Here is a 23,432-nt window from a genome sequence, read left to right as displayed (position 1 = left end):
AGTTTGATGCTGCCTCTCCTGCAGTTTAAGAGGTACTGAAATATTTCACATGTCTGCTACGACCACGGGTCTGTTTTACCTTTCATGTTAACCCAGCCCTATGGTTTTTAGCAGAAAGTGCTTTGTGAGTCATAACACTTGCCACAAAACTAGATTTGGCCAGAGTGGTTGTATAAAAATGAACAGGCTTTAGAAAACCGAGCCCTCCCTGGCCTTTTTAGTGCTTCCTCTTTGACTTCATAAATTTTCTTTGACTTTAAATTATTCATTCACAATGTGTGTACAAGTTGTTTTTAAGCAAAAACATTTTTCTGTGGAAATACCGTCAGCATCTGGTCCCCTAAATGGATTTAAATAAATACTGTGGTAAAATACTATCTGGCTCAGGTCTCTATGACAGATCACTCAGAGAAAGTAGATACAAAACAAAACTAGGCAGTGACAGGCTTTATTGCTTTTACACTTAGTGATTAATAAATCTGTTTCTGTAACTGAGGACCAGCCCATGGAGAACTTTAGCTCCTTAAGATGTCCTCAGTTTCTCCTTACCTGTGCCGGAAACTGCAACTATGCAGATCCTCTGTGAGGCCCAAGCACACTCACTCAAATATTCAAATGAAAAACAATTAAAAACAGACACACTGTTTATTTCGTGGGAGAGTAAGCACACAAAAACAATGTGTTCTGCTAAAGATTAGAAACAACTGCACAGAAAATTGTTCCCAGTTACAGTGACGGGATGTGGGGGGGGGGGGTTACAACATACATTTACTGCTGCAGGAGAAGAAGACCCACTGTGGTCCCTGGTTTCCACAATAACATCCCCAGGGAGGAGGAGAAGAAGAAGTAGACATGAACAAGGAGCAGACAGGAATCAACACTGGAGCAAAAGGTAGGGCGAGGTCGATTAAATATCATACTGTGGAAGTGCTGGTGTGAATATGAAAATGTTCACATTCAATCTGTTATTTTGTTTTTAGAACGGATATACACTATAATGCCACTCAGTCATCCGAATCATTGAATTCAGGTGTTGCAATCACTTCCATGGCCACAGGTGTATAAAATCAAGCACCTAGACATGCAGACTGCTACTACAAACATTAGTGAAAGAATGGGTTGCTTTCAGGAACTTGGCAAATGAAATTTCCTTGCTACCAAATATCCCACAGCGAGCCATTAGTGATATTATAACAAAGTGTAAGTGATTAGGAATGACAGCAATGCAACCATAAAGTGGTAAGCCATGTGAATTCACAGAGGTGCAGAGGTCACCAACTTTCTCAGCAGTCACTACAGACCTGCAAACTTCATGTGGCCTTCAGATTAGCTCAAGAACAGTGCGCGGAGAGCTTCATGGAATGGGTTTCTGTGGCTGAGCAGCTGCATCACCACTATTACAAGCGTCATATGCAGTAGTGTAAAGCATGCCACAACTGGGCTCAGTGTAGACGTGTTCTCTGAAGTGATGAATCACGCTTCTCTGTCTGGCAATCTGATGGACAAGTCTGGGTTTGGTGGTTGCCAGGAGAATGGTGCATGTCTGGCTGCATTGTGCCAAGAGTAAAATTTGGTAGAGGTGAGGCTGTTTTTCAGGAGTTGGGCTTGGCCCCTTAGCTCCAGTGAAAGGAACTTGTAGGAGTTCCTTTCACTTGTCCAGTCTTGGTATGTTTCAGCATTTTGGACAATTTCACGCTCCCAACTTTATGGGAAGAGTTTGGGGTTCCTTCCTGTTCTAACATGACTGTGCATCAGTGCATAAAGCCATAAAGATGTGGATGAGCGAGCTTGGTGTGAAAGAACTTGACTGGCCTGCACAGAGTCCTGACCTCAATCCCATAGAACACCTTTGGAATGAATTAGATTATAGACTTAGAACCACGCCTTCTTGTACAACATCAGTGTCTGACCTCACAAATGTGCTTCTGGTAGAATGGTCCGACATCATATTAAACCCTATGGATTAAGAATGGGAACTCAAGTTCATATGTGTGAAGCAGACTAGCTAATACTTTTCACAATAGTGTATTTTCTGCCCCAACTGAAGTAAAAGAAGAGAAACTGTAACAATAGACTGTATATAAAAGATGGAATGTCAGAATGAGGCGCATTAACCATGTAGGTGCTCTACATAGTTAATGCAGGACAGTAGAAATAGCCAGAAAACAAGCCATGCCATTCATCAAGATGAGTGCATTATAGCTTCAGTCATTTGCAAAGACACTAATACGGTAGAGAGGGCTAGCTCAGAGTCTTGGACTGGCTCAGGGAAGCCTAGCAAAACGATAGGGGCCTAGGCACCATCCAGTTTTCCCAGAAAGTAGCCACACCCCAAGCCATTACATCACTAATATTCAGCATTTTAACCTCCATAAGAACTGATTCAATTTCAGTGCCTGCCTCAAGTTGCCATTTAAGGAGTTACAGTTCCAAGCACTTGGTGTTTGCTAAATTATTTTGCTATAAAGCTTGCCCCCTGGCAGTAACTTATATTGTTTGGCCATTGAGGGGTTTTGCCTTTTCACCAAAGTGAAGAAACACTGGTTTTTATGTGAAGCATCAAAAGTGCGCAATGTAGCTAAAAGGAAGTCATCAGAGCAGTAAAGCTGAGGTAAAAAAGGTAACACACAACCCCTAAAATGTGATAAAACACAAATATATCTCAGTAAATTTCCACTACCTCCCAACAGCAGGTTGGATGCCAAGGTTCCTTATATGTCCTTCCTATAGCTCCAACATTTCTCCATCCATCAGCTGCCCTGTGTCAACGGCGTCTGTCACCAGTGCAAAAAATAGCTCGTACTTCCTGGCTGTGGGCTCAGTGTCCACTGAGGCAAAGCTGTGCCACCTGTCAGCCAGAGTGCAGGTTAAAAAGCCAGGCTCCAGACACAGACGGACAATCAGCACTACCTCATGTGTTTTCTATCAGGGTTACAGCCAGGTTTGGTGTGGCTGCCTCGCAGCATACGACTTCGTGATCATTACCTCATATGTGCATGCTGTCCAGGCTGCCAGACACAGCATTACAAAGGCATCAAAGTCTTAGGTCACTTCTTGGATTTAACAGGATGTGAGAATAAGAATTTCCTACAGTGTTAACTGGCTAGAAAGACTCAAATCAAATACTTTTTGAGTGGCCATAAATCAGAGACACCAGGGGGTTACCTGATCTAGAATGAGGTCTGTGCTTTTGCTGATGGACGAATGAGATAAATGGTTCAAATTCATCTTCTCAGATAAATAGCGCTGGATTGATGTGAAGATTTTGGAGAACTTTAGAGAACCCTTGTTATTAACCCATTTGTGAAAAACAAACGTGACCACATATATGAAGAGCAATAAATCCCCTGAAAGGACCAACCAATCAATAAACTGATCGTGCCAACACACATCGTCTGCTTTGTTGAAAATCACCTCAGTTAGTTTCCAAAAACTATTACAAAAGCGTCATTAAGCTCCATTGTTAAATTGTGAAATGACGTCATTATAAACACCAGCACTATTGTTTAAGTCAGTCTCACATCCACTGGCCTGTTCCCATGCATGACATTTCACTGGCACACCACATGCTCAATAACACAATAGCACACAGCTAAAATGTGTTCCACTGTTAATGAGTCTTGAAATAAGCATGCAACCATATATTCAGGACTCTTTTTTTCAGCATTTATATGATTGGGAGGATAATGCGGCTGTGGGGCCGCATGCCGCAGGCAGGGAAAGCAAATCACATAATACTAAAAAATTGTTTGTGGCTATCTGAATTGACTGGAATGATGTGCTGAAATGTTCCCAAATGCCTGTTTCTGAGACTTTTCGGGAAAGCCTTTGAGACATAATTAGAGCTTGTAAGTAACCATCATACCCAGATGATTTAATACATTCCATATAATTCAAAAGACTGACAAAAAATGTGAATATATGACTCATTCCACTTGACTGGCATCCCGACACATGGTTATTCCTGTAGTTGATCCCTGCTCTGTTCTTTTGGCCCAGTAGGACACCTCTACATTTTTTTCATCTATTTTGGTACATCTGTTATACTTCTTCTTCTTCGTCTTCCAGAAGGAGTTGTGATTAAAACAACATTTTTCTGGGAACACATCCTGCTGCAAACCTAAAAACAAATAACTGTTTTATCCAAGCAGTCTAGACAGAAGAAGACCCGGGGTCAGCCGCGTCATGACTTCCAGACTGTTTTGAACTGACTAGCTCTGTTGGACACTGGACAGCATGGAAACCCAAACACTAACCAGCCAAGCAAGTGGATGTGTCAAATATGGGCACATTATGTAATCAGATCTATTAAGAGACAGTATGAAGGTTTTCCCAAAACCTCTTTTATCCAGGTAGGTTGGGATAGCTTTTTTCCCTGAATGAATGAAATCATGATTTTTTAAACTGCATTTAGGATTTATTCGGGTTATCTTTGTCTAATATTACTAATACTGATGATCTGAAACGTTTAAATGTGACAAGTATGCACGAAAAAAAAAAAATCAGGAAGTCGGTAAATACTTTTTTACAAATAAACCTTTGGTATTTGGAAAACGGTTATATTAGGTTGTACACTGGTTTTGAGGATGCAACAACACGAAGTCAGTGAGAAACTTCAAAAGTAAAGGGAAGATTTAAAAAAAGCTCTTTTGTTGACCAAGACAGCGAGATAGGGGGAATGTGAACCATTCCCCCTAATTGAACAGCCTGTGGCCGCCTCGCTATCATCTGTGCCCTCTCTGTTTTATTGAGGGCCTGTTGCCCTCTCATCTGGAGAAGACAAAAGGAAATGAAGGCAGAACGCACTTATACAAAACAACACTGTCTTTAAAAATAGTTATGATGCAAATGCGACTAAAAGTTGCAATATTTTTTATTTTGCATCTATTTCTTCTCCGTGTTGAATGCTGCTGAAGGTGTCAAAACTTAAATAACCCTGTTATTATTTTCAGGTACTCTGTCTGCTTGGTCTAAAAAGAGCCATGGACACTTGATCTGCCCCTTTCACTTTGCTATATCTGTGCATGCCTGTTGTTTTGTTGTTTCCTCATCCTAAAATGGCATGAGTGCCCAGACATATAAGGCAACGATTTGTGGCATTAAAGCCAAGGCCAAGGAGTGGTTAAAAAAGGCAGGAAACTGTTAAGTGTGCTCACTAGGGGAAAGGTAATTGATCTTTTCAGCACCTCGGAGCACTTTTCAGGACTATTTTGTAGAGTAAGGAGGAGCGCTCAGCTGCCCAAGCTTTGTTTTTGAATAACAGCACCCAGCTGTACAGAAGCTTTAAGGATTTGTTTTTTGCAGTAACGTGAGTGCTGATCGATGTCTGTACTTCATGAGAGCAGAGTCTCTGACAGGCTGCTCATGTTCTTCCTGCAAATGTCCAACAGAGGGACTCTGTATATCTGTGACCTGTATATCTCTGAAAGACTAATTTGGGACTGTTTTGGGTTTAAAATGCATTGTTAAAAAAGATTGTTTAAAAAAAAGATTTGCTTTGGTATTTTGTTGCCTTTGTTTAGAGAGGCACAGTGAGCTAATATGGGTGATAGCAACGAGCACAAGAAAAAAAGTCTGGCTGCCTGGAATTTAAAACTTAACACTCACTGCTGAGTTGGTTTGCACTTATGTGCCATCGACCATAATGTACAGAAGAGGATTAGGGGCATAAAAAAAGTCAAAATTCTGACTTTACTCCTTCAAAGTTAGAACATTTTTAATAGAGAAGCAGAGCATGAAAGATTTAGCACTCCGTTAATCTTTCACTAAAAAGCTATCTCATGAGTTTCAAATATTTACTGCCTTTAGACTTGAGAGATGGGACTGAACAGTTTCCAGCTTCATTCTTTGTCGAGGAAAGAGTCAGCAGTTGCAATGGATTTCACTAAAACTAAAATATGTAAAGTGTAGCCCACTTTGGAACTCTCCTCCTGAGGCTGAGGAGAGTTCCAAAGACCCCGGAGCGGCTCGTCCTGGCTCAGCTTCAGCCCCTGATGAGCTCATCACTGGACCCACTTCAGTTTGCCTACCAGCCTGGCACTGGAGTGGATGATACTGTCATTCACCTCCTACATCGTTCTATCTCTCACCTGGAGAACACTGGGAGCACTGTGAGAATGATGTTCTTTGATTTCTCCAGTGCCTTTAACACCATTCTTCCCACAGTCCTAAAGGATAAGCTGGAGAACTCAGGAGTGGACCATCACCTCAAAACATGGATACTGGACTACCTCACCGATCAACCACTGTATGTGAGAACTCAGGGCTGTGTGTCGGACAGGGTCGTCTGCAGTACGGGGGCCCCACAGGGAACGGTTCTGGATCCATTCCTGTTCACCATCTACACTGCAGACTTCTCCCGCAACTCCACCCAGTGCTTCCTGCAGAAGTTCTCTGATGACTCTGCAACAGTCGGCCTCATCACTGATGGGGACAACAAGGAGTACAGAGAACTGACCCAAGACTTTGTGGACTGGTGCCAGCAGAACTACCTCCAGATCAACACTAGTAAAACCAAGGAGCTGGTGGTAGACTTCCGCAGGCACAAACATCCTCCACTGCAACCACTAAACATCCAAGGTATGGACATTGAGGCTGGTGCCTTGGAGGTCATCAGAACAATAACCTGGACTGGACTCAGAAGCCCTCTACAGAAAAGAGCAGGCTGTACCTGCTGTGGAGACTCAGATCTTTTGGAGTGAAGGGCTCACTCCTGAAGACCTTCTATGACTCTGTGGTGGCCTTAACCAATCCTGTACGGTGTGGTCTGCAGGTGCGGTAGCATCTCTGCTGGGGAGTAGAGTATTTAAAAGTAGAATGGGAGGGACAGCCTTCAGCTCTCAGGACCCTCTTCTGTGGAACCAGCTTCCAGTTTGGATTCGGGAGACAATAATAATAACAAGACACTTGTTATTAATCTGGCTCTCTTCCACTGCATGTCCTTCATCCTGTCTTTTTTCTCTCAGCCCAACCGGTCGCAGCAGATGGCCCCGCCCCTCCCTGAGCCTGGTTCTGCCGGAGGTTTCTTCCTGTTAAAAGGGAGTTTTTCCTTTCCACTGTTGCCAAAGTGCTTGCTCATAGGGGCTCATAGGATTGTTGGGGGTTTTTTCTCTGTATGTATTATTGTAGGGTCTACCTTACAATATAAAGCGCCTTGAGGTGACTGTTGTTGTGATTTGGTGCTATATAAATAAATCTGAATTCAATTGAATTGAACTGGGGACAGGAAGAGACAGAACAGGCTGATCTGGAGGGCCAGCTCTGATCTAGGATGCCCTCTGGACCCAGTGGAGGTGGTGAGTGACAGGAGAATGATGGCAAAGCTGTCATCCCTTAACTTATCTTATCTTATCTTATCTTATCTTATCTTATCTTTCTGCCAGGCAACAATCAGAGAGAAACTCACATGCTTATTCACATGAGTGTGCACTACAAAAACTGGGTGCAATTTAAAAGTAGACTTTAAACTGGTTGGTACAACTTAAAACTTGTCTTAACAAAGTCTTTATCACTTAGGAACAATGCATCTTAAAAAATTAAGCTAATGGTAAAAACGTTCTTTCGGTCATATTTATCATATTCCCTCAAACGGTTCAGGTCAACAGGACAGCATCTCCACATGACCCAGGGTCATACAGACACCTGCTGCCAAAACGAGCAGCCGTGTAACTGACAGGCGTTAACACTCTGGTAACTACACTGCTGAACGGTGTTAAATACGCTGCACTGAATTACTGTGCGGTGCTGCCCTGCAACCCATACCCAACTGCATCAAGGATGATCTAGATGACTTGATTAGCGCTTCCATCGTCTACCCTCCTGGTCCTCCTTGTCCCCCTCCTCCTCATCTCATTTCACACTAAACAAAGTCGCGGCAGGGTCCGATGGCCAGAGCCCTCTTTCTCGTATCGCCTCACAGTCAGAGCAGCAGTTGATGAACTTGGTTGGAAGGAATCTGTATGCTCCTCCACTTGACTGAGCAGAGCTAATGAGTCAGAAAATCCCACAGCTAGGGCTTCAGGGTTTGCCTTGGGCATCAGAAGCAAACAGGTAGCTCAAGCATAGGAGTGAGGATGAGGAGTGTTAAATAGAGCTCACTTTGCAGACTGTCGAACTCTGCGTGGGAGAGTTGAAAAGCTTACGAGGACTTAAAGGGGGAGAAGGTGCAAGAAGAGGAGGAGGAGCGTGTGACTGGATGAAGCAGGGATTACCTCTTTGATCTGTAAACTCTGTCTGTACCAGAGAGGCCGGGGGTTCCTCAGCTCTCAGCCAGGTGCACCCTGTTCATCAAGCTGTAGCCAACCCCCCACCGAGCTGCCCTGAAGGTGTGAAATTTGCTCCGATCCCTTTCTTACATGCCCCATCACACAGGAGACCTACAGCAGGACATCACACGCAAAACACAGTGCAGAAAGCCAGGTCAGTGCCTGACCATCACAAGAGCACAAGATCTGTTGGTTAATAAAACCATATTTTGATCTTGATTTGCTTTCTTGCAGACTGTTAGAAAACAAGATTGATACTCCTAAATGTGAAGTGCAATTGAAGGTTCAGGGAACCAGCCCGGTTTATCAGTTTCTTCATAGACATCAAACTTGCAGAGAGAGCAGAACATAAACTATTGTTTTAAACTGACCTGACTTTCATGTGCAGGCTCATTGCTGGTGATGAGGGCTGGGTTTTCCAGCTATGACCCAGCAGTTCTCAGAGTTTCCAAGTCCAAAGATGGCACATAACACCAACAGGTCATTTCTTTCCTACATGTATGAGGTTGGGCACCATCAACCTCTCCCCCTGGGTGAGGTTTCCAAGAGCTTTGCTATATGTTAGCTTTCATTGAGAACATTTAGCAGAAATAAGCTGAACTCTGGCAGGTGCCATCTTGCCATTGTGTGTCAGCATAAAGATCATTGAAGCTGTGGGATTCTTTGAACTACAGACAAGTAAGATGTTCATGGTATGATTTGAAAGTAGATAAGATTTATGATTTGTGGTGGCCAAGTTCTGGATACATAAGATAAGGAAAAAACCTCGAGCCCAACTCATATCAGATATATTGGCTATTATTAGCTATGTACTGATTTATATGTGTTAATATTTATAAAAGACAGTAAATGAAAACAATAAAAGTAAAGAAAAGGTGGGAAACACCCTTCAGCCATGTTATGAGTGGTGATGTGGCACAGTTTGTCCACTAGAGGGCAATCTTTAGCTTCTCTTTCACTAAAATGTGTTTAAAACACAATTGCAACAACCAGCTAATCCGAGCAGAGTCATAAATGTATTTTTAAAAAGGATTCTACAAGTTGTTGTAACAGCAAGACAAGATTATTTTTAAAATGTGCCGTTACATTATTAAAGCGAGGACGTATAAATACCTACACATAAAGAATGTTGGGAAAATCGGTTTGCGTGTCAAAAAGAAAAAATAAAGTGACTAAAGACACAAAGCAAAAAGAAAAAGTAACTAGCCTGACGTATGTTATGTTAAACTTGACTTATTTTCTAGTCTTTATTAAAGTTTGGTAGCTCCCCGTTCATTATTTCCTGTTTTTGTCACTTTGCCACCACTGTAAATAAGGCTACGTTCACACTGCTGGGCTTAATGCTCAATTCCGATTTTTTGATCAAATCCGATTTTTTGTCAAATAAAATGTGACAGCAAACGCGCTCTAGTGTGAACGCTCAAAGCGGCCCGCATGCGCAAAAGAAGATGTCACACACAATGCGCTCTGTTTAGACCCAGACCAAACAATATTGTTTGACTGATGGCCCTTAATATAAAGACTTCGGACTTTACGTTTCCCAATTTTTGCTTTAAGTTATTTTGTTATTTACATAATAATGTAAATAACCTAATAATTATCCTTATTGCTGTTTTAGAGGAGCGGTGCTTCAAAGGATAGTTGCAGATTTCTGTCAGAATCTGCAGATTATACAGTACAAATAAAATGTTCACGTTGTCTTCCCAACAGTTTCACTAACATACACTGGATGGCCAGGAAGCGTTCACGATGTCTTCTCGGGCGCTTCTCCGGCGCTGATAATTGGCGTCCGTCTTGTGTCAGTGACGTAAAAGACGGATTTAATGCGACATGACCGTTCAAACAGCAGTCGCTTTCTAAAACATCGGATATGTATCGGATTCAGTACCACATACGAAAGTGACCCAGATCGGATTTGAAAATATCGGATTTGTGCCGTTCACACTGTCATACCATGATCGGATATGGGCCGCATAGGGCCAAAAAAATCGGATTTGATGCGCTTTCGCCTGCAGTGTGAACATAGCCTAAAACGCTGACTCTCATCACAGCCTTTGCCTTCATTTGGGTCCTTTCAGCTATAACTCTACACAACTGCCGTAGCAGCCGTGACATATTAGGAGTTAAACTCTTTGCCTTACCTTTAGCTCTTAATGCCATAATTCTGAGAAGTCTTTCAAAAAACCTCCAAAATAATACAAAATGCAAGCAAATTATGCATCTCCCATTTTGGCTTCTCTTCAGTAGCTCTCTGTAAAATCCCTCTCAGTGTACAGCAAGTCGTTGACTATCAGGCTCCTCTGCTGTGGAAGCAGCTCCTGGTTTGGGTTTGGTAGACTGACACCCTCTCTTTTTTAAGGACAGGTTTAAAACTTTAACTTTGGATAAAGCTTGTAATTGTGTCTACCTCAGATGATTCATATCTGTCCTGTGATGCACTAAGCACACATTACAGTTGTGTGTCATCAACTCTGCATAGTCTGTTTTCTATGGCGGTGAAGCCTCATGTTTCTGATATATACCATTTCATTCAGTTCCAGTGTATAGCACCAATTCACAAGAAGTCATAAAAAACTTACAAAATTAGAGAGAAACCTCAAACAAATCAGTAAATCAATAACCTTGATCAATGAGCAAGCACTTACTGATGGTGGAAGGGAAAATTTTTACTTTTAACAGGAAGCCACCCCAGACAGAACCAGGCTCAGGGAGGAGCAGCCATCTGTCATGACCATTTATGGGATTAGAGGAAAAAGAAGAAAAATGAGAGCATAAGGAGACAAAGACAAACACGAACTATACGGAAGAGAAGACACGAGTTAGTGATGTGCAGTTGTCGCATATAAATGGAGAAAGAACTGAACGAAGGGAACATGCTCAACACATGGTGGGAGCAGACTGAGCTGACATCAGCCCGTGTCTGGATAATTCAGGAACATCTATTAGAGGCCTAACTATAAGGTTTATCAAAAAGGAAAGTCTGGGGGCAAATCTTAAAAGTAGAGAGAAGGCCTGTCTCCTAAATCTATACTGGTTTCACAGCCTGAAAGGCGACAACTCTGGCTCCAATTCTCCTTATAGAAACTTTCGGAACCACAAGCAAGCCAGCAGTCTGAGAGCAAAGTGCCTTGTTGGGATAGTATGATACTATGAGGTGTCTGAGACATGTTATTGATCCCAACGACACGTCCAGTGTTCCTTATTTAACTGTTTCTCTCTTTTCAGTGTCACCAAGCTCTCAAGGTGAGAGTATTGTTGCTTTTCTCTCTCTCTCTGTTTTAGTATGTAAAGTGCCCTGAGATGACACATGGTTTGATTTAGCTCTACATAATGCCTCTCGCAGGAGAGACTGCTGCAGTGTTTATGCGCTAGCTGAGTATTCTTGATACCCTGTCCTCTTCTCTCTTGTTTGCAGACAAGACTGGCAGACGGCGCTGAACGGAGCCATTCGAATTAAGCATTTGAAGAGTAAATGTTGCTGGCGTCAGCTCAAAGCATTCTTCTGTGACATGTGCAGAACATACAGACAGGGTGAGGCGGGGGGGGCTCTTAATGCAGTGGTCAATATGTTTTGCAGACAGCCTTGAATCTCCCCCCCACAAAATCATCCCCAAAAACAAAAATAAAAACTCTTGCATGTTTATTTTTGTTCCACCCTAGGCCTTTCCTGTCTGTTATGAGCAGAAAAACTAGGTTTTGACCAGTATTTGTTGACGTGCTAATATATCCATGTCAGTGAAAAATCCCAGGCTATCATTCAGTTTAGTTTTTTAGCAAAATATCTGAACTTAACATCTGGAAAAGGAAACGATTCACTGCAGGCATGTTTTCTGTAAAAAAAAATAAATGCATAAAAAAATTGAGACCACACAACTGGACAACTAATTGCCAAAAGCCAAAATATGCAAATGCGATGCACCGCAGCTTACATGCTGATCCTCTGACAGTGCAAATGTAAAACTGGAATGAAATGCACTATTAAAACATAAACACACTGACAAGAGACACAGCTTAAAAAACACACATGAAAAAACAACTTTGGGGAACATTCCTCTTATAACAAGAATGCAGCTGAAATGTTAAGATCTACATTTCGCTTCATGGTTTGAAGCAGCTGAACACAGAAACAATGAAGCCCTGTAATCAAAAGCTGACAGTGCGGTTACCTCATAGAGTAACATTTATCATTCTGACATCTAACCTAAGCTGTAAAGCAGTGGAAAAAAACAGAACTCACTAATTGTCCCTCGTAAACTTGTGCTTTTGAAAACACCTCAGAGTACAGTAGAGACAGTCTGTAGGTCCGCACATCCCTCTGTGTGTAGGTGTGTGTCTGTGTGTGTGTGTTTGTGGGCATGTTCTGGAGGTTTCAGGGTTTTAGAGGCGGGAGAGCGGTGAAAATCAAAGCATCAGGAAGGGCACGAGGTCGAGTGTGCTGTGAGTGTTTAGCCCACAGCCATCCACGCTGCAGGACACCGTAGAACATGTGATGGGGATGATCGACCCCAGCGCCCACCCTCACTCGCCTGCAAACTGTCCTTTTGACCCAGATCTCCCACACCTTCTCCCTACGATTTTCTCCCTTCCCTTTTCTTTTATTCCCTCACTTTTCTCCGCTCTCTTCACGTTTAGTTGGATCCTGTTCCGGACCCCCACGGACCCCGCTGCAAACAGAGCTTCGAGTTTATGAAACGAGCTGAAGAATGCCACCTCTCAAGTTTGAAATCTGCACCGACTGTGCAAAGATGTAACCAGAGAAAATACATAATGGTGGAAGGTGTGAGTCATTGTTTTTTGCTTGGTATGATAAAGGAAAGAGATAAAAGCAAAGAGCGAGGGGAGCAGAGAATACACTCAGCCTGCTTGAGAGGTCGTCTGTGCATGCAAACTCTTCCAGCGCAAGCACAACCAGCGTTTATAAATTTAGAAATACATGTTTTAACAAGAATGTTTGATCTAGACTTCCAGCTAAAACAGATGCACCTCTTTTTCTTCTCCCAGGAAAAAATGAGAAAGGAAAAAAAAGACCTGTCATGACCCCACATGTTATTTCCACTTCAGCTTTCTTGCAGTTAATTGCATCACGGCTGGATTCAAGTGGAAAGCCAGATTAAAAAGATAAGAGGAGGAGATGATGATAGATATATCTAGTTATGCTCAAAGATTAGGTGAGCATGAATATTTCATTTCTACAGGTCCCACTTTGTCAGATTTGTGCTTTTCCTTTTTGTTGTCTTGCTCTGTAGAAGAAAGGTAGAGCTTAAATTAAAATGCTGTGATTATTTCGTTTGTATTTCAACTGCTGTGTGGCATTTCTTGGAACATGTCAATCACTAGTTATTTAGTATAGTTGCAGAATCTGTTTTCAATAGAAAAAACTTTACAGGATCCAAACCTCAGCTTTGCTATTCAGACTGTGATGAAAAATAATCCCAGCACTGTCATGTACATGTAAACGACAGGAGTCTAGCAATCTAGCTGCTTCCATAACATAAGTGAGAAGTGATGCTTTTATGTGATACAAAAATAAAACATCCAGGATGTTAAACTCACTTTTCACTGTGAGCCATGGACAGAGCACGTTGATCATAAAGAAAAGTCTCCTTTCTGTGAGTGTAAAAAGTTTAACTACACATTTAATCCCTGAGATGCTTTAATAAAAGAAGTGTAATTTCAACAGTATGTCTCATTTTTTCACATTTTAAAAATGCTGAAATTGTAAGAAATCAATGTGTAGGTAGCTCTTCCACAGATGGTCCTATTATTATAACATGGAAACCTTTTGTTTTTCCTGAGAACCCAAAGTAAAACTCACACATTTCTATAGCTGATCAAAAAAAACAGGAACTTTCTGTTATTTAATTGTTTATTAATTGTTTACATTAGCGCTGTATCAATTGCCACATGGGAGGTCTTCATCTCGACTCAACAAATCCTTCTTCCCCACTGCTATCAGACTCTCGAACAGCTGACCTATTTTAACAGTAATAATCTTTTTTGCACATCAGGTCATCTCTCATATCAAACCAGCATATTAAGCTCTTTTGCACATAAATCTATATAATAATTCAATTTTTTTGGTCTCCATTTATTTATTCATACTATTTGTATTTTATCTATTTGTACATATTAACCGGCATCTGTGTGTGGAGAGCAGAGAAAGAATTTCATTGTACAGAGAAATGCTTTTCTTTGTACACATGACAATAAACGCTTTGAATCTTGAATCTTCATCAGTATGAAAAACCATAAAACTTATGAAAATGGTAATATCACATCTAACGTTCGCCTTCAGGACATTACAAACTTTAATCTCGTAGATTATGGAAAAGTGCATGAAAAGAACTACTCGTTGGTTCTCTGGTAACTTCTACACACACACTCACTCACACAGGTACCATGTGTGCTGTAAACAGGCAGTCATCCTGGCGTGTCTGTTCTTTCCATTGACCTTTTTAAGGTCACTCCTTCATCCCAGTACATGAACAGAGCTCACAGGTCACCAATGTGTTTGGCTACATTGACAGTCTTATTAAAATCTTCAAGTTTGATATAAGACAATTTCAAAAGCAGCTCAAGGATGACAATGAAAATATTCAAGAGAATTCCTTTATAATGCTCTACAACCAACTACAAATGAAGCTCTTCAGATAAAAGGAAGCATCTGGCTTTTATGGGCAGATCACCAAACTACTTATTTTTTTCTTCCTCCAGGTGTTGCTTGGCAACATCAACAAGGTGATTGTGGGTTAATTATCTAAAATGAGAACAAGATTTCTACAACAAAGATCCAAAGTATGCTCGCAGTTATTAGGCGTGCATTCGAGTAGACCAAAACACATGCAGCTGATGCAACAATTCAGAGTCCTTCTGCGTAAGAGCTATCTATTGTGTGGTCAGCTAATGTGGATTAATGAAAGGGGAAAAGTATTAGCTAGCTCAAATTAGCAGGCATCCTGCTAGCTGAAAAAGGGAGCAAGAGAGGACATCTGCCAGGTGCTGTCTGAGGAAACCACCTTCGGATAGAAGAGTCTTTGGATGCAGTAAAGACATGTGAGATATTATGAATGGCTAGATTAAACAGTGCTTTGGAGAGGTGTGGTTTTTCGCCTCCATGTGGAATTCCTCACAGCACAGTCAGGCACTCTGTGCAAAAACAAAAGAAGGAAGCAGAAGAGTAAGTTACAATAGCCATAGGAGGGTATCCATCCTGCTGGATTATTCATCATTTCTCTTTCAGAATACCTGCGTCCTTTTGAAAGCCAAGAAAACCCAAAGTGCATTCAGTTTTCATGGGAGACCAATGAATGATGTCATAGGAGAGCAGTACTGGGGTTACTGTGAAAAAAACTGTAAACATTTAATAGGAAACCAGTAAGCGTTCACTCGGCAAAAAAACTGACGATGGAAAAATTAATGACTTGTTTTTAAAAAAGTCAAATTCTTAATGTCTCACATCCTGTCTTGTTTAGACTTGGGGAAACAAAATACATTCATCTGGAAACAGCTGGATGATTTCTTTTCTTTTCTCTGTTTTGAAGAAAGAGAAACGCTTTTTATTCATGTATTGATTTAGTTTCTTACAGCGCCTCAGAGCAGTGAGAAAGGCAGAGTCTGTGGAAGTGTGATTCCACAAATATCATCCACAGCCTCACGGGCCTGTTTGGGATTTGTAAAGAAGATGGTGTGACTTCCTTCAGTCCAGAGAAATCAGAGATTTCAGGTCAATCTAAAAGGACTCGGAGGTTTAAACCTTACACAATGTCCTCAGCCATGCTCTCTCACATTTCCCAAACATCTTTGTGACAGAAAACAAAAAGTTCTGATGTCTTCAAGATTAACGTCATGTATTGGGCAAAAATGGACAAAAAGCCTTATACCTTAGAAATTATGACTCTTACAAGCACAGTGTGTATTGGCGACATATTGAAAGTACTATATAAAGATGTAAAATATCATGTCACATTTGACCTCTGACCTCTTCTTCAGGCTCAGTGGATTAATCTGAAGGTCAAAGTGATAGTAATGCTATATAAATCTGTGTTTCCTTGCGCCAATATTTATTTTTACAATCCAGGGATAGTGGTCGGTATATGGGAACTGTAATGCTACTTTTGACCTCTGACCTCTTCTCTGAGGTCAAGTAAGGTCAAACTTTCATAAAATGTCTTTTATTTATTTAGCTCTGCTTAAAATTCTGCTACCTTTGTTTGTAGTGGCAGCATCGAGGACATGATACTGGTATAGGGGGATTATAAAACATCATGTCACATTTGACCTCTGACCTCACAGACTTCACCTCATTTCACATCTGCCTTTTTTTCAAGTTGACCCAAAATTTTCATGTTGAGCTGGTCCTGGCAGATGTTTGCTCCTTGCTGAGCCTGGTTCTCCCGGCGGTTTCTTCCTGATAAAAGGGAGTTTTTCCTTCCCACTGTCACCAAGCAGTTTTCTCTGTATTATTTTGAGGTGTTTGCCTTAATGTATGATATTCCTTGTGCTGACTGTTGTTTTTATTTGATGTTAAATTCAATTGAATTTAAGTTAATAAGGTTAAGGGTTAAAGGTTATTAGTGTCCAATTATTTACTAATCAATACCTATTATCCATTACCTACTCTATACAATACTGTTCCCAGAGAATGAGCCACCTTGGTGGAGGTTTGTGCTCAATATAGCTGCTAGATTTATGTTTCCTTGTCTATTTTATACAGTTTGGCAGGTGTTTGACCTGTACAGAGGGGGGTCACGCCTGGCCCCTGTAAGTCTAGCTGACTTTAGAGCCTGCAAATGCTCTTAACACATCAGAAGAAAGGCCAAGAAGGTCTTAACCTTTTAGGTTGTTGAAGTGTGGGTCAGGAGGTTTGGTTTGATGTAGTGAGCTTGTTATTTTTTTTTTTTTTTAAGGCATAAATCTGATCTATCTGACAGCTGCTCACTAGGAAAAGTCTGAATGCCATGATCAATCTTGCAGTATATATACTTATTTTAACAAATATCTAGCATTAGAAGGCATGTAGTGGGGGACATTCACTATTTGGAACATGTTCACTTTCTGGCACTACACCTCAGCTGGAGACCTCCCTTTTTTTAAACCCTGATTGTGGCCCTGATCTGAGTCGAGCGATAAGGAGGCTGCAGTTATCAAATGTCTCCAGCAGATGGCAGAAATTCTCTGTAAAAAAGAGGAAAAAATGGAGCTTAAACAACAGCCCATTAATTGTATTTAATTAAAAAATAACTGTGGCTGAGTATATTATACAGAAACAATTTTAACATTAAAACAAACTCCAAATACTGAAAGACTTTGACGGGAAGATTTATTTTCTTTTGGTCGAATTGCAAATTACCACCAGCCTGCTAGGAAATGGCTTCACGACAGGCTTTACGACACCATCTACTCGCTTTACAACTGTTTTGGAGGCTCATTCAAAATGGAGTAGATCTTGAAGAAGTTGGGTTCAGCGGATCTAGCTTCATTTTCGCGTGGGTTTTACAGCGATAGCTTGTTCCTTAATAGAATATTTGTAGCCTCAGAAAAATGACAGAAGAAAAGAAGACGGGCTCTTTGGGGTTCTTCTCGAGCTACGACGATTTGAGCGACAGCAGCAACGACAGCGATTCGGACGACCAGGAGGGAAGCCGAAAGAAGAAAGCGGGGACCGAAGCCGAGGGGAGCGCTCGGTCCTCTCTACCAGGAACCAAGCGAGAAGCCGGCGGAGCTCCGTTACCCAAACCCGACGAGCTGTTCCGCTCCGTGTCCAAACCCGCTTTCCTCTATAACCCGCTGAATAAGCAAATAGACTGGGACAGCCTGACGGTCAAAGCCCCGGAGGAGGTACAAATACATGTTGAACTGCGGTTATTATGACCACAACAAGCACGCTCTGATGTGCTAGATGAGTGTAAGCACTGTACAAGCCACAATTAAGAGTTTATGGGCTTCACCTGTGCTAGCTCAGGCTGCCCAGTAGTGGCCGCTGTTTCTTTGCTAGCTGATGCACACAGTGCAGCTCTATCTGCCGTGGTTGGTTGGAGACGTTATCAGACTTTTCATATGTACAGGCTGTGCAGAAGTATTGAGCCACACTCAGTTCCTTATAATTTACTTCCATAGAGCCTTCCTAAGTGGTCTTCAGCAATAGTTCTTCCAAACAAGGTGTTTACATCAGCGGATGAACCAATCTTGTGTCTACAGTTAACAGACAACTTGGCAAAGAACCGATTTTAAATAGCATTTTTAGGCACTTTGTTACGATCAGCCTGTTGAAAAAACATATTGTTTGTTAATTTCTTCAGATGACCCTATGAAAATGCCAAAGAGTGCACAGGTCGACAGTATAAAATAGTATCTTTGCACCAAGAAGGTGATTACCAAAGGGCTAAAAAGGTCATGGCATGGTGTGCAGACTGTTGTTAAAAACTCTGTGGAAGCTGAGGCCATTCAACTAAGTGGCACGTCTTAAAAAACAAAAAAGAAAGACACTATCTACAGCTGATGATCTGTATCTGTTCTTAAGAAGTAGGAAAACAAATCCGGCAAGGGCCTGACACAAGACCTGAGAGATAAATCTGGCCCTGTAGTTGGTCCATCTACTGTTTGCCAAAGCCTCATCAGAAATGGTCTCGGTGGAAGGGTTGCTGTCAAGAAGCCATTCTTAATGAAGGGAAACGAGGAGAAAAGGTTGAGGTTTGCCAGATTACACAAGAACTGGACTGAAAATCAGGGAGGGATAAAAGTACATTTGAAAATCTTGGTTTAAATTGGAGGTGGTCAGGAGAGAGGTACAGTAGTGACTGTCTACAGTCATTTACAGTCATAACCATCGTGTTTTGATGTGGACTTCAAGAAACCTGAAAAACTGTCCCTTTAGTCTACTTAAAGAATTTAAAGGAAGCTAAAGTTGTCTAATATTGATGCTCTTCAGCATCATTTTTGACTTGCATGCTGTATTTTCATTTGTGTTTGCACATGTTCCAATAAATCGCTGTAAATCTTTTGCAACATCTAAAGAATTGAGGTGTAGCTTGAGACTTTTGCACAGTCCTGCACATGTGTGATGTCATTCTGGTGCATGAAAGATGTTTTTCTGTCTTCTCTCTTTGCATGTGAATGAGGACAATAGAAACGATGTTAGGAAGACTTTTCATTATAACGTAGTGCAGTACAGCAACACCACAAGCCATAACCTCAGTGTTAACAAGTCAATATATATCTACTGTGAACATTATAAAGTGATTGAGTGATTCACATATTATAATAGTTATATTTCTTGTTTATTTTAAAGAGAATTTACTGTCTTGCATCTCTTATGGAGACTAGCTATTATCCCCTTTGCTGTTTGACTTTCTCTAAACCAATTTTCCACATCTTTTTCCTTGAAGGCTGCCAGAGAATTTAAGCCATGGAAGACAAACGCCGTGCCCCCGCCTGAAAGTTACACTGCAGAGCCAGAGAAGAAGAAAGGACCTCCCCCGGGAATGGACATGGCTATAAAGTGGTCCAATGTGTACGAGGACAACGGTGAAGACGCACCGCAGGCTCATACAGGCAAAGCTCGTTTTCTACCTGAAGAAGAAGAACAACCCTCAGACTCTGGTGAGTTTGTTTCATTCTCCTCATCACAGCTCTTTTATGCCGTTGTGCAAAACTCACTGGCTTTAAAATCCCAATAAATTTGGATGTGTATTTAATCCTATGTTATTTGATAATTTGGCAAATAAAGCAAGAAAATATGCACTTGTGATAAGTAAAGAACTACATGGTAATGAAACAAGGGCAATAGAGTAGATACCGGAGGTGCACCATTGTGTTAACGTTTTCAATATGTTGAAAACGGCTTAAGTTGTGTGTGAGGATTTTTGGAATTCTTCAGAGAAAGATCAAGAGCTGGAAGTTGTTAACAAAGATTTATTTGATTTGCTGCCACAAAAATGTGAAATAAATAATACCAAAAACTAAATAAAAGTATCAGATTATAAATGTAAACATCCATTTAAGGCCTTTGCGTCTTTAATCAGTACCCAAAGATGCGAAGCATAATATCAGCTGCACCATTCCACCTATGTATTTCCATCCACCTATATGTAACAAATGAGTGCAATACAGTAAAATAATGAGGGCGTTTGCTCTGCTTTCTGCTTTGCACCTGCTTGGAAAATGTGGACTTGTTTATTTAAACAATGTGCTGTTGAGAAATAATAATAAAGATTATGTTTTATTCTCCGTCCCTCCACAAAATCACAAACTCATCCAATTCGTCATCTGCTGATCAGATGAGGAGTCAGAGAAGCCAGGGCTGTCTGCCAAGAAACGGCGAGTGGAGACCTTCCAGCAGAAGGAGAAGAGGAAGAGGGACTTCGGACAAGCCACATCTGATAAGAACTTTGTTGAAGAAGAGAAAAGGATCCTCAGGCAAAAGATTGAGTGAGGACCAAACTTTCTCCACCAAGGAAATTGTCTGCATTTCAATCTTTTCCATCAGCAGGGAGCATTCACTGCATTAGAGCATGCAATCATAGAGGGTTATTTTATCTGTATCTACATGTTGTAATTTGAAGCAGTAGTTTGTTTGTTTTTTCAAGTGAACACATAAGAATGTTTTAATTTGATTCAGTTTGCAACATTGTTAACAGTGCTTAAATTTACAGACCAGCTGCCATAAACACAAGAAAATCTGTCAAAAACTTGTTTAAAGCTCAAACTTGTTGTAGTTTTTTAGCCAAATGACAAACTGAATTCACACTTTTATACCCAAATCTGAGCCGGCACACTGAACTACAATGACAAGTCAGAAATGATCAATCCTGCTACTAGGCCGAAATTATCAACCACTAACACCATTGTTTCTGTTCAGGAGTGCAGGTTAATAACTTTGAGGTGGCATCTTAATCAAAAATAATAATTTACTGTTTTTTTTCTGCTTTTCAGTAAAACAGTTTGAAAATTACTGGAAAAAAATAGTTTTGTATTTAGCACTAAAAATATAATTCAGAATAAAGATGGATTATCTGTTACAGAAACATAAAATGATTTTGATAATTCCAATATTGTTCATTTGGGGGAGCTGTGGTATAAACCTCACACTGGGTAGTGGTCTAATAAATCTTTTAAGCACTGTATATCACGTAATATCAAAAAACATTATTTGATGGCCCCATTGCAAAGGCTAAAGGCTAACAGCTGTGATTTTGGACTTAATAACAAGCCAAGGGGGGGTAATTTAAAGACACAATGATAAAGGATATCACAGCTGTACAAAAGCGATAATTTCCAAACAATTAACAAAGTTGTGAGATTGTTCTTGTTTGACTCTGCTGGACTTCAATTATTCACCATTATTCATTATTGAAACAACCCTAACCTGTAAGTGTGTTTACTTCCTGTTTTATAAATTTAAATAAGTATATTAACAGTGATGTTTGGCTGTGGTGGGTTACTTGGTCTGTACTTTGTTTTGTGTTGTATACTCACTGCCCATTCACCACCGAAATATGACTGTGTTGTTCTTCGAAATCTGAAATTGCACCATTCCCCCGTTGTTCCTGCTTATGGCCACTAGATGTCGCCTTTAGGCTACACTGGAACTGCGTCCATGTTTATGGTGAGGTCAGCTGTGTGACTGCATAAATGCTGGCTACTCAAATTACAATCAGGAGCTGTGTATATATGTCGTGTCTGTCAAAAAGGGAGTGGTAATCTTTGATTTGGAAGTTTGTGTCGTCTCAGTTTTCTCGAGATGCTTGTTCCATTCAAACTGTTGATTCAGCGTCATGTACCCGGGACTACAACAGGAAATAACCTCCTACATGTCTGTTTCGAGTACGTCGTGTATTGGAACACAGTATGTTTTTTGTGGATCTTTTATTTCTTCCAGCAATTCTCTGTATTCAGTGTGAACAGTTACGATATATTTATAGCTTTCTGGGCAACATAAACCATTGAGGCAATAAAATTGTTTATTGAAAAGAGTCATTTAACTTTTAAGTTGCAAAGTCTGTTTATGTATTGAATAGCTTATTTGTTAAAGTAATTTATTTTTTAGCCATTAAGTTTTTTAGATTTGTGTTATCAAAGTAACACACTGTAAAACTCATAATCCATTTTTTAGGTTCCTATGGCCATTGGAGTAAATATAATGGTTTTCCAAGAATTGGGGGAAAAAAGTTTCCACTTTGCAACAGTTTAGTGATCAGAGGAATTCCTGGTCTATCTGTCATCATGAGTTGACATGAAATAGTGGTGAATATGCTTCTGATAAAATTCCAGCCTCCAGGTATGTGCCTGGCCTTGTCTGAAATGTGTACCAAGGCCTGCAGAACAGCAGCAATGAACTGATTTTTATCAGCTGTATTTACGCACAAATAACTCCCCTCTCTGTGCTGACTGAATGAGCAAAGACCAGCAAGGTCATATCCATCAGTGTTTAAGAATTATTCATCTCATCTCAGTCTAGTAGCTGGAAATTTCCCAGGAGATGGATGCTTTGCAATGTGTTGCTTTTAGAAATACATTTCCAGCTTAGTTTTTGTGAGGTTTTTTTGATACTGTTGAGTTGTTTCTGTCTTTGATATGATATCCACAGCATTCTTTGACTTGAGCCTCTTTGTCTTATAGAGATCATTTTACCACAGGAAAGCATTTTTCAACCCGCCAGAAGTCACACATGGCTAACCTTATCCTCTTATCTTTAATGAAAGAGAATATATTAGTGTTTTGTTACACACTTTTAACAAAAACAGAATAAATGCAGCAAAACTTCACTTCAAATTCTCAATAACTAAATCGCATTTTAAGAAAATAACCTTTTGTGGTCATTTGAAGGTATAAAACAGTACTAATGTAAAGTTAAATTGCAAGAGATTTCCAGTTACGGCTGTTCCCTGGGTGTGTCACTCTAACCTTAGATCACTCTTGACACATTTACTGGAAGGTCAAGACCTCATCATGACCACTGAGTATTCAGGGGCCTTTACTAAGCTGGCTCCCAGCAGCTGCTGCTACCTGACTTATGACATTTTCACACTGTCAGCACAATGTAGCAGCTTGTATGTAAATGTAACCATGGCTGCTGTCTGGTGCTGCTGGGAAATTGGAGCCAATGAGAGAAAGAATACACCTAACAGCAGCTAAATGCAACTTCACATGTACAATATGTATACCAGGTTC

General features: G+C 40.8%; 1 protein-coding gene and 1 long non-coding RNA gene across 2 annotated transcripts; both read left to right on the top strand.

Annotated features, from left to right (window-relative positions):
- The first annotated feature begins 784 nt into the window (after positions 1 to 784).
- Positions 785 to 13,905, top strand: LOC102082181 (uncharacterized). Its single transcript, XR_266790.4, has 3 exons — positions 785 to 892; positions 11,680 to 11,795; positions 12,897 to 13,905. It is a non-coding gene; the product is annotated as an uncharacterized LOC102082181 (long non-coding RNA).
- A 3,750-nt stretch (positions 13,906 to 17,655) lies between these two features.
- Positions 17,656 to 22,234, top strand: lg17h1orf52 (linkage group 17 C1orf52 homolog). Its single transcript, XM_003452336.5, has 3 exons — positions 17,656 to 18,101; positions 19,649 to 19,862; positions 20,540 to 22,234. Exons 1-3 carry the CDS (start codon positions 17,805 to 17,807, stop codon positions 20,692 to 20,694), a joined length of 666 nt encoding a protein of 221 aa, XP_003452384.1. The 5' UTR covers positions 17,656 to 17,804; the 3' UTR covers positions 20,695 to 22,234.
- Positions 22,235 to 23,432: the final 1,198 nt, after the last annotated feature.

This window comes from Oreochromis niloticus, linkage group LG17, assembly GCF_001858045.2.
Source record: "Oreochromis niloticus isolate F11D_XX linkage group LG17, O_niloticus_UMD_NMBU, whole genome shotgun sequence".
NCBI lineage: Eukaryota > Metazoa > Chordata > Actinopteri > Cichliformes > Cichlidae > Oreochromis > Oreochromis niloticus.
The sequence above is the reverse complement of the archived record's forward strand: the minus strand, read 5'-3'. Positions and strand labels throughout refer to the sequence as shown.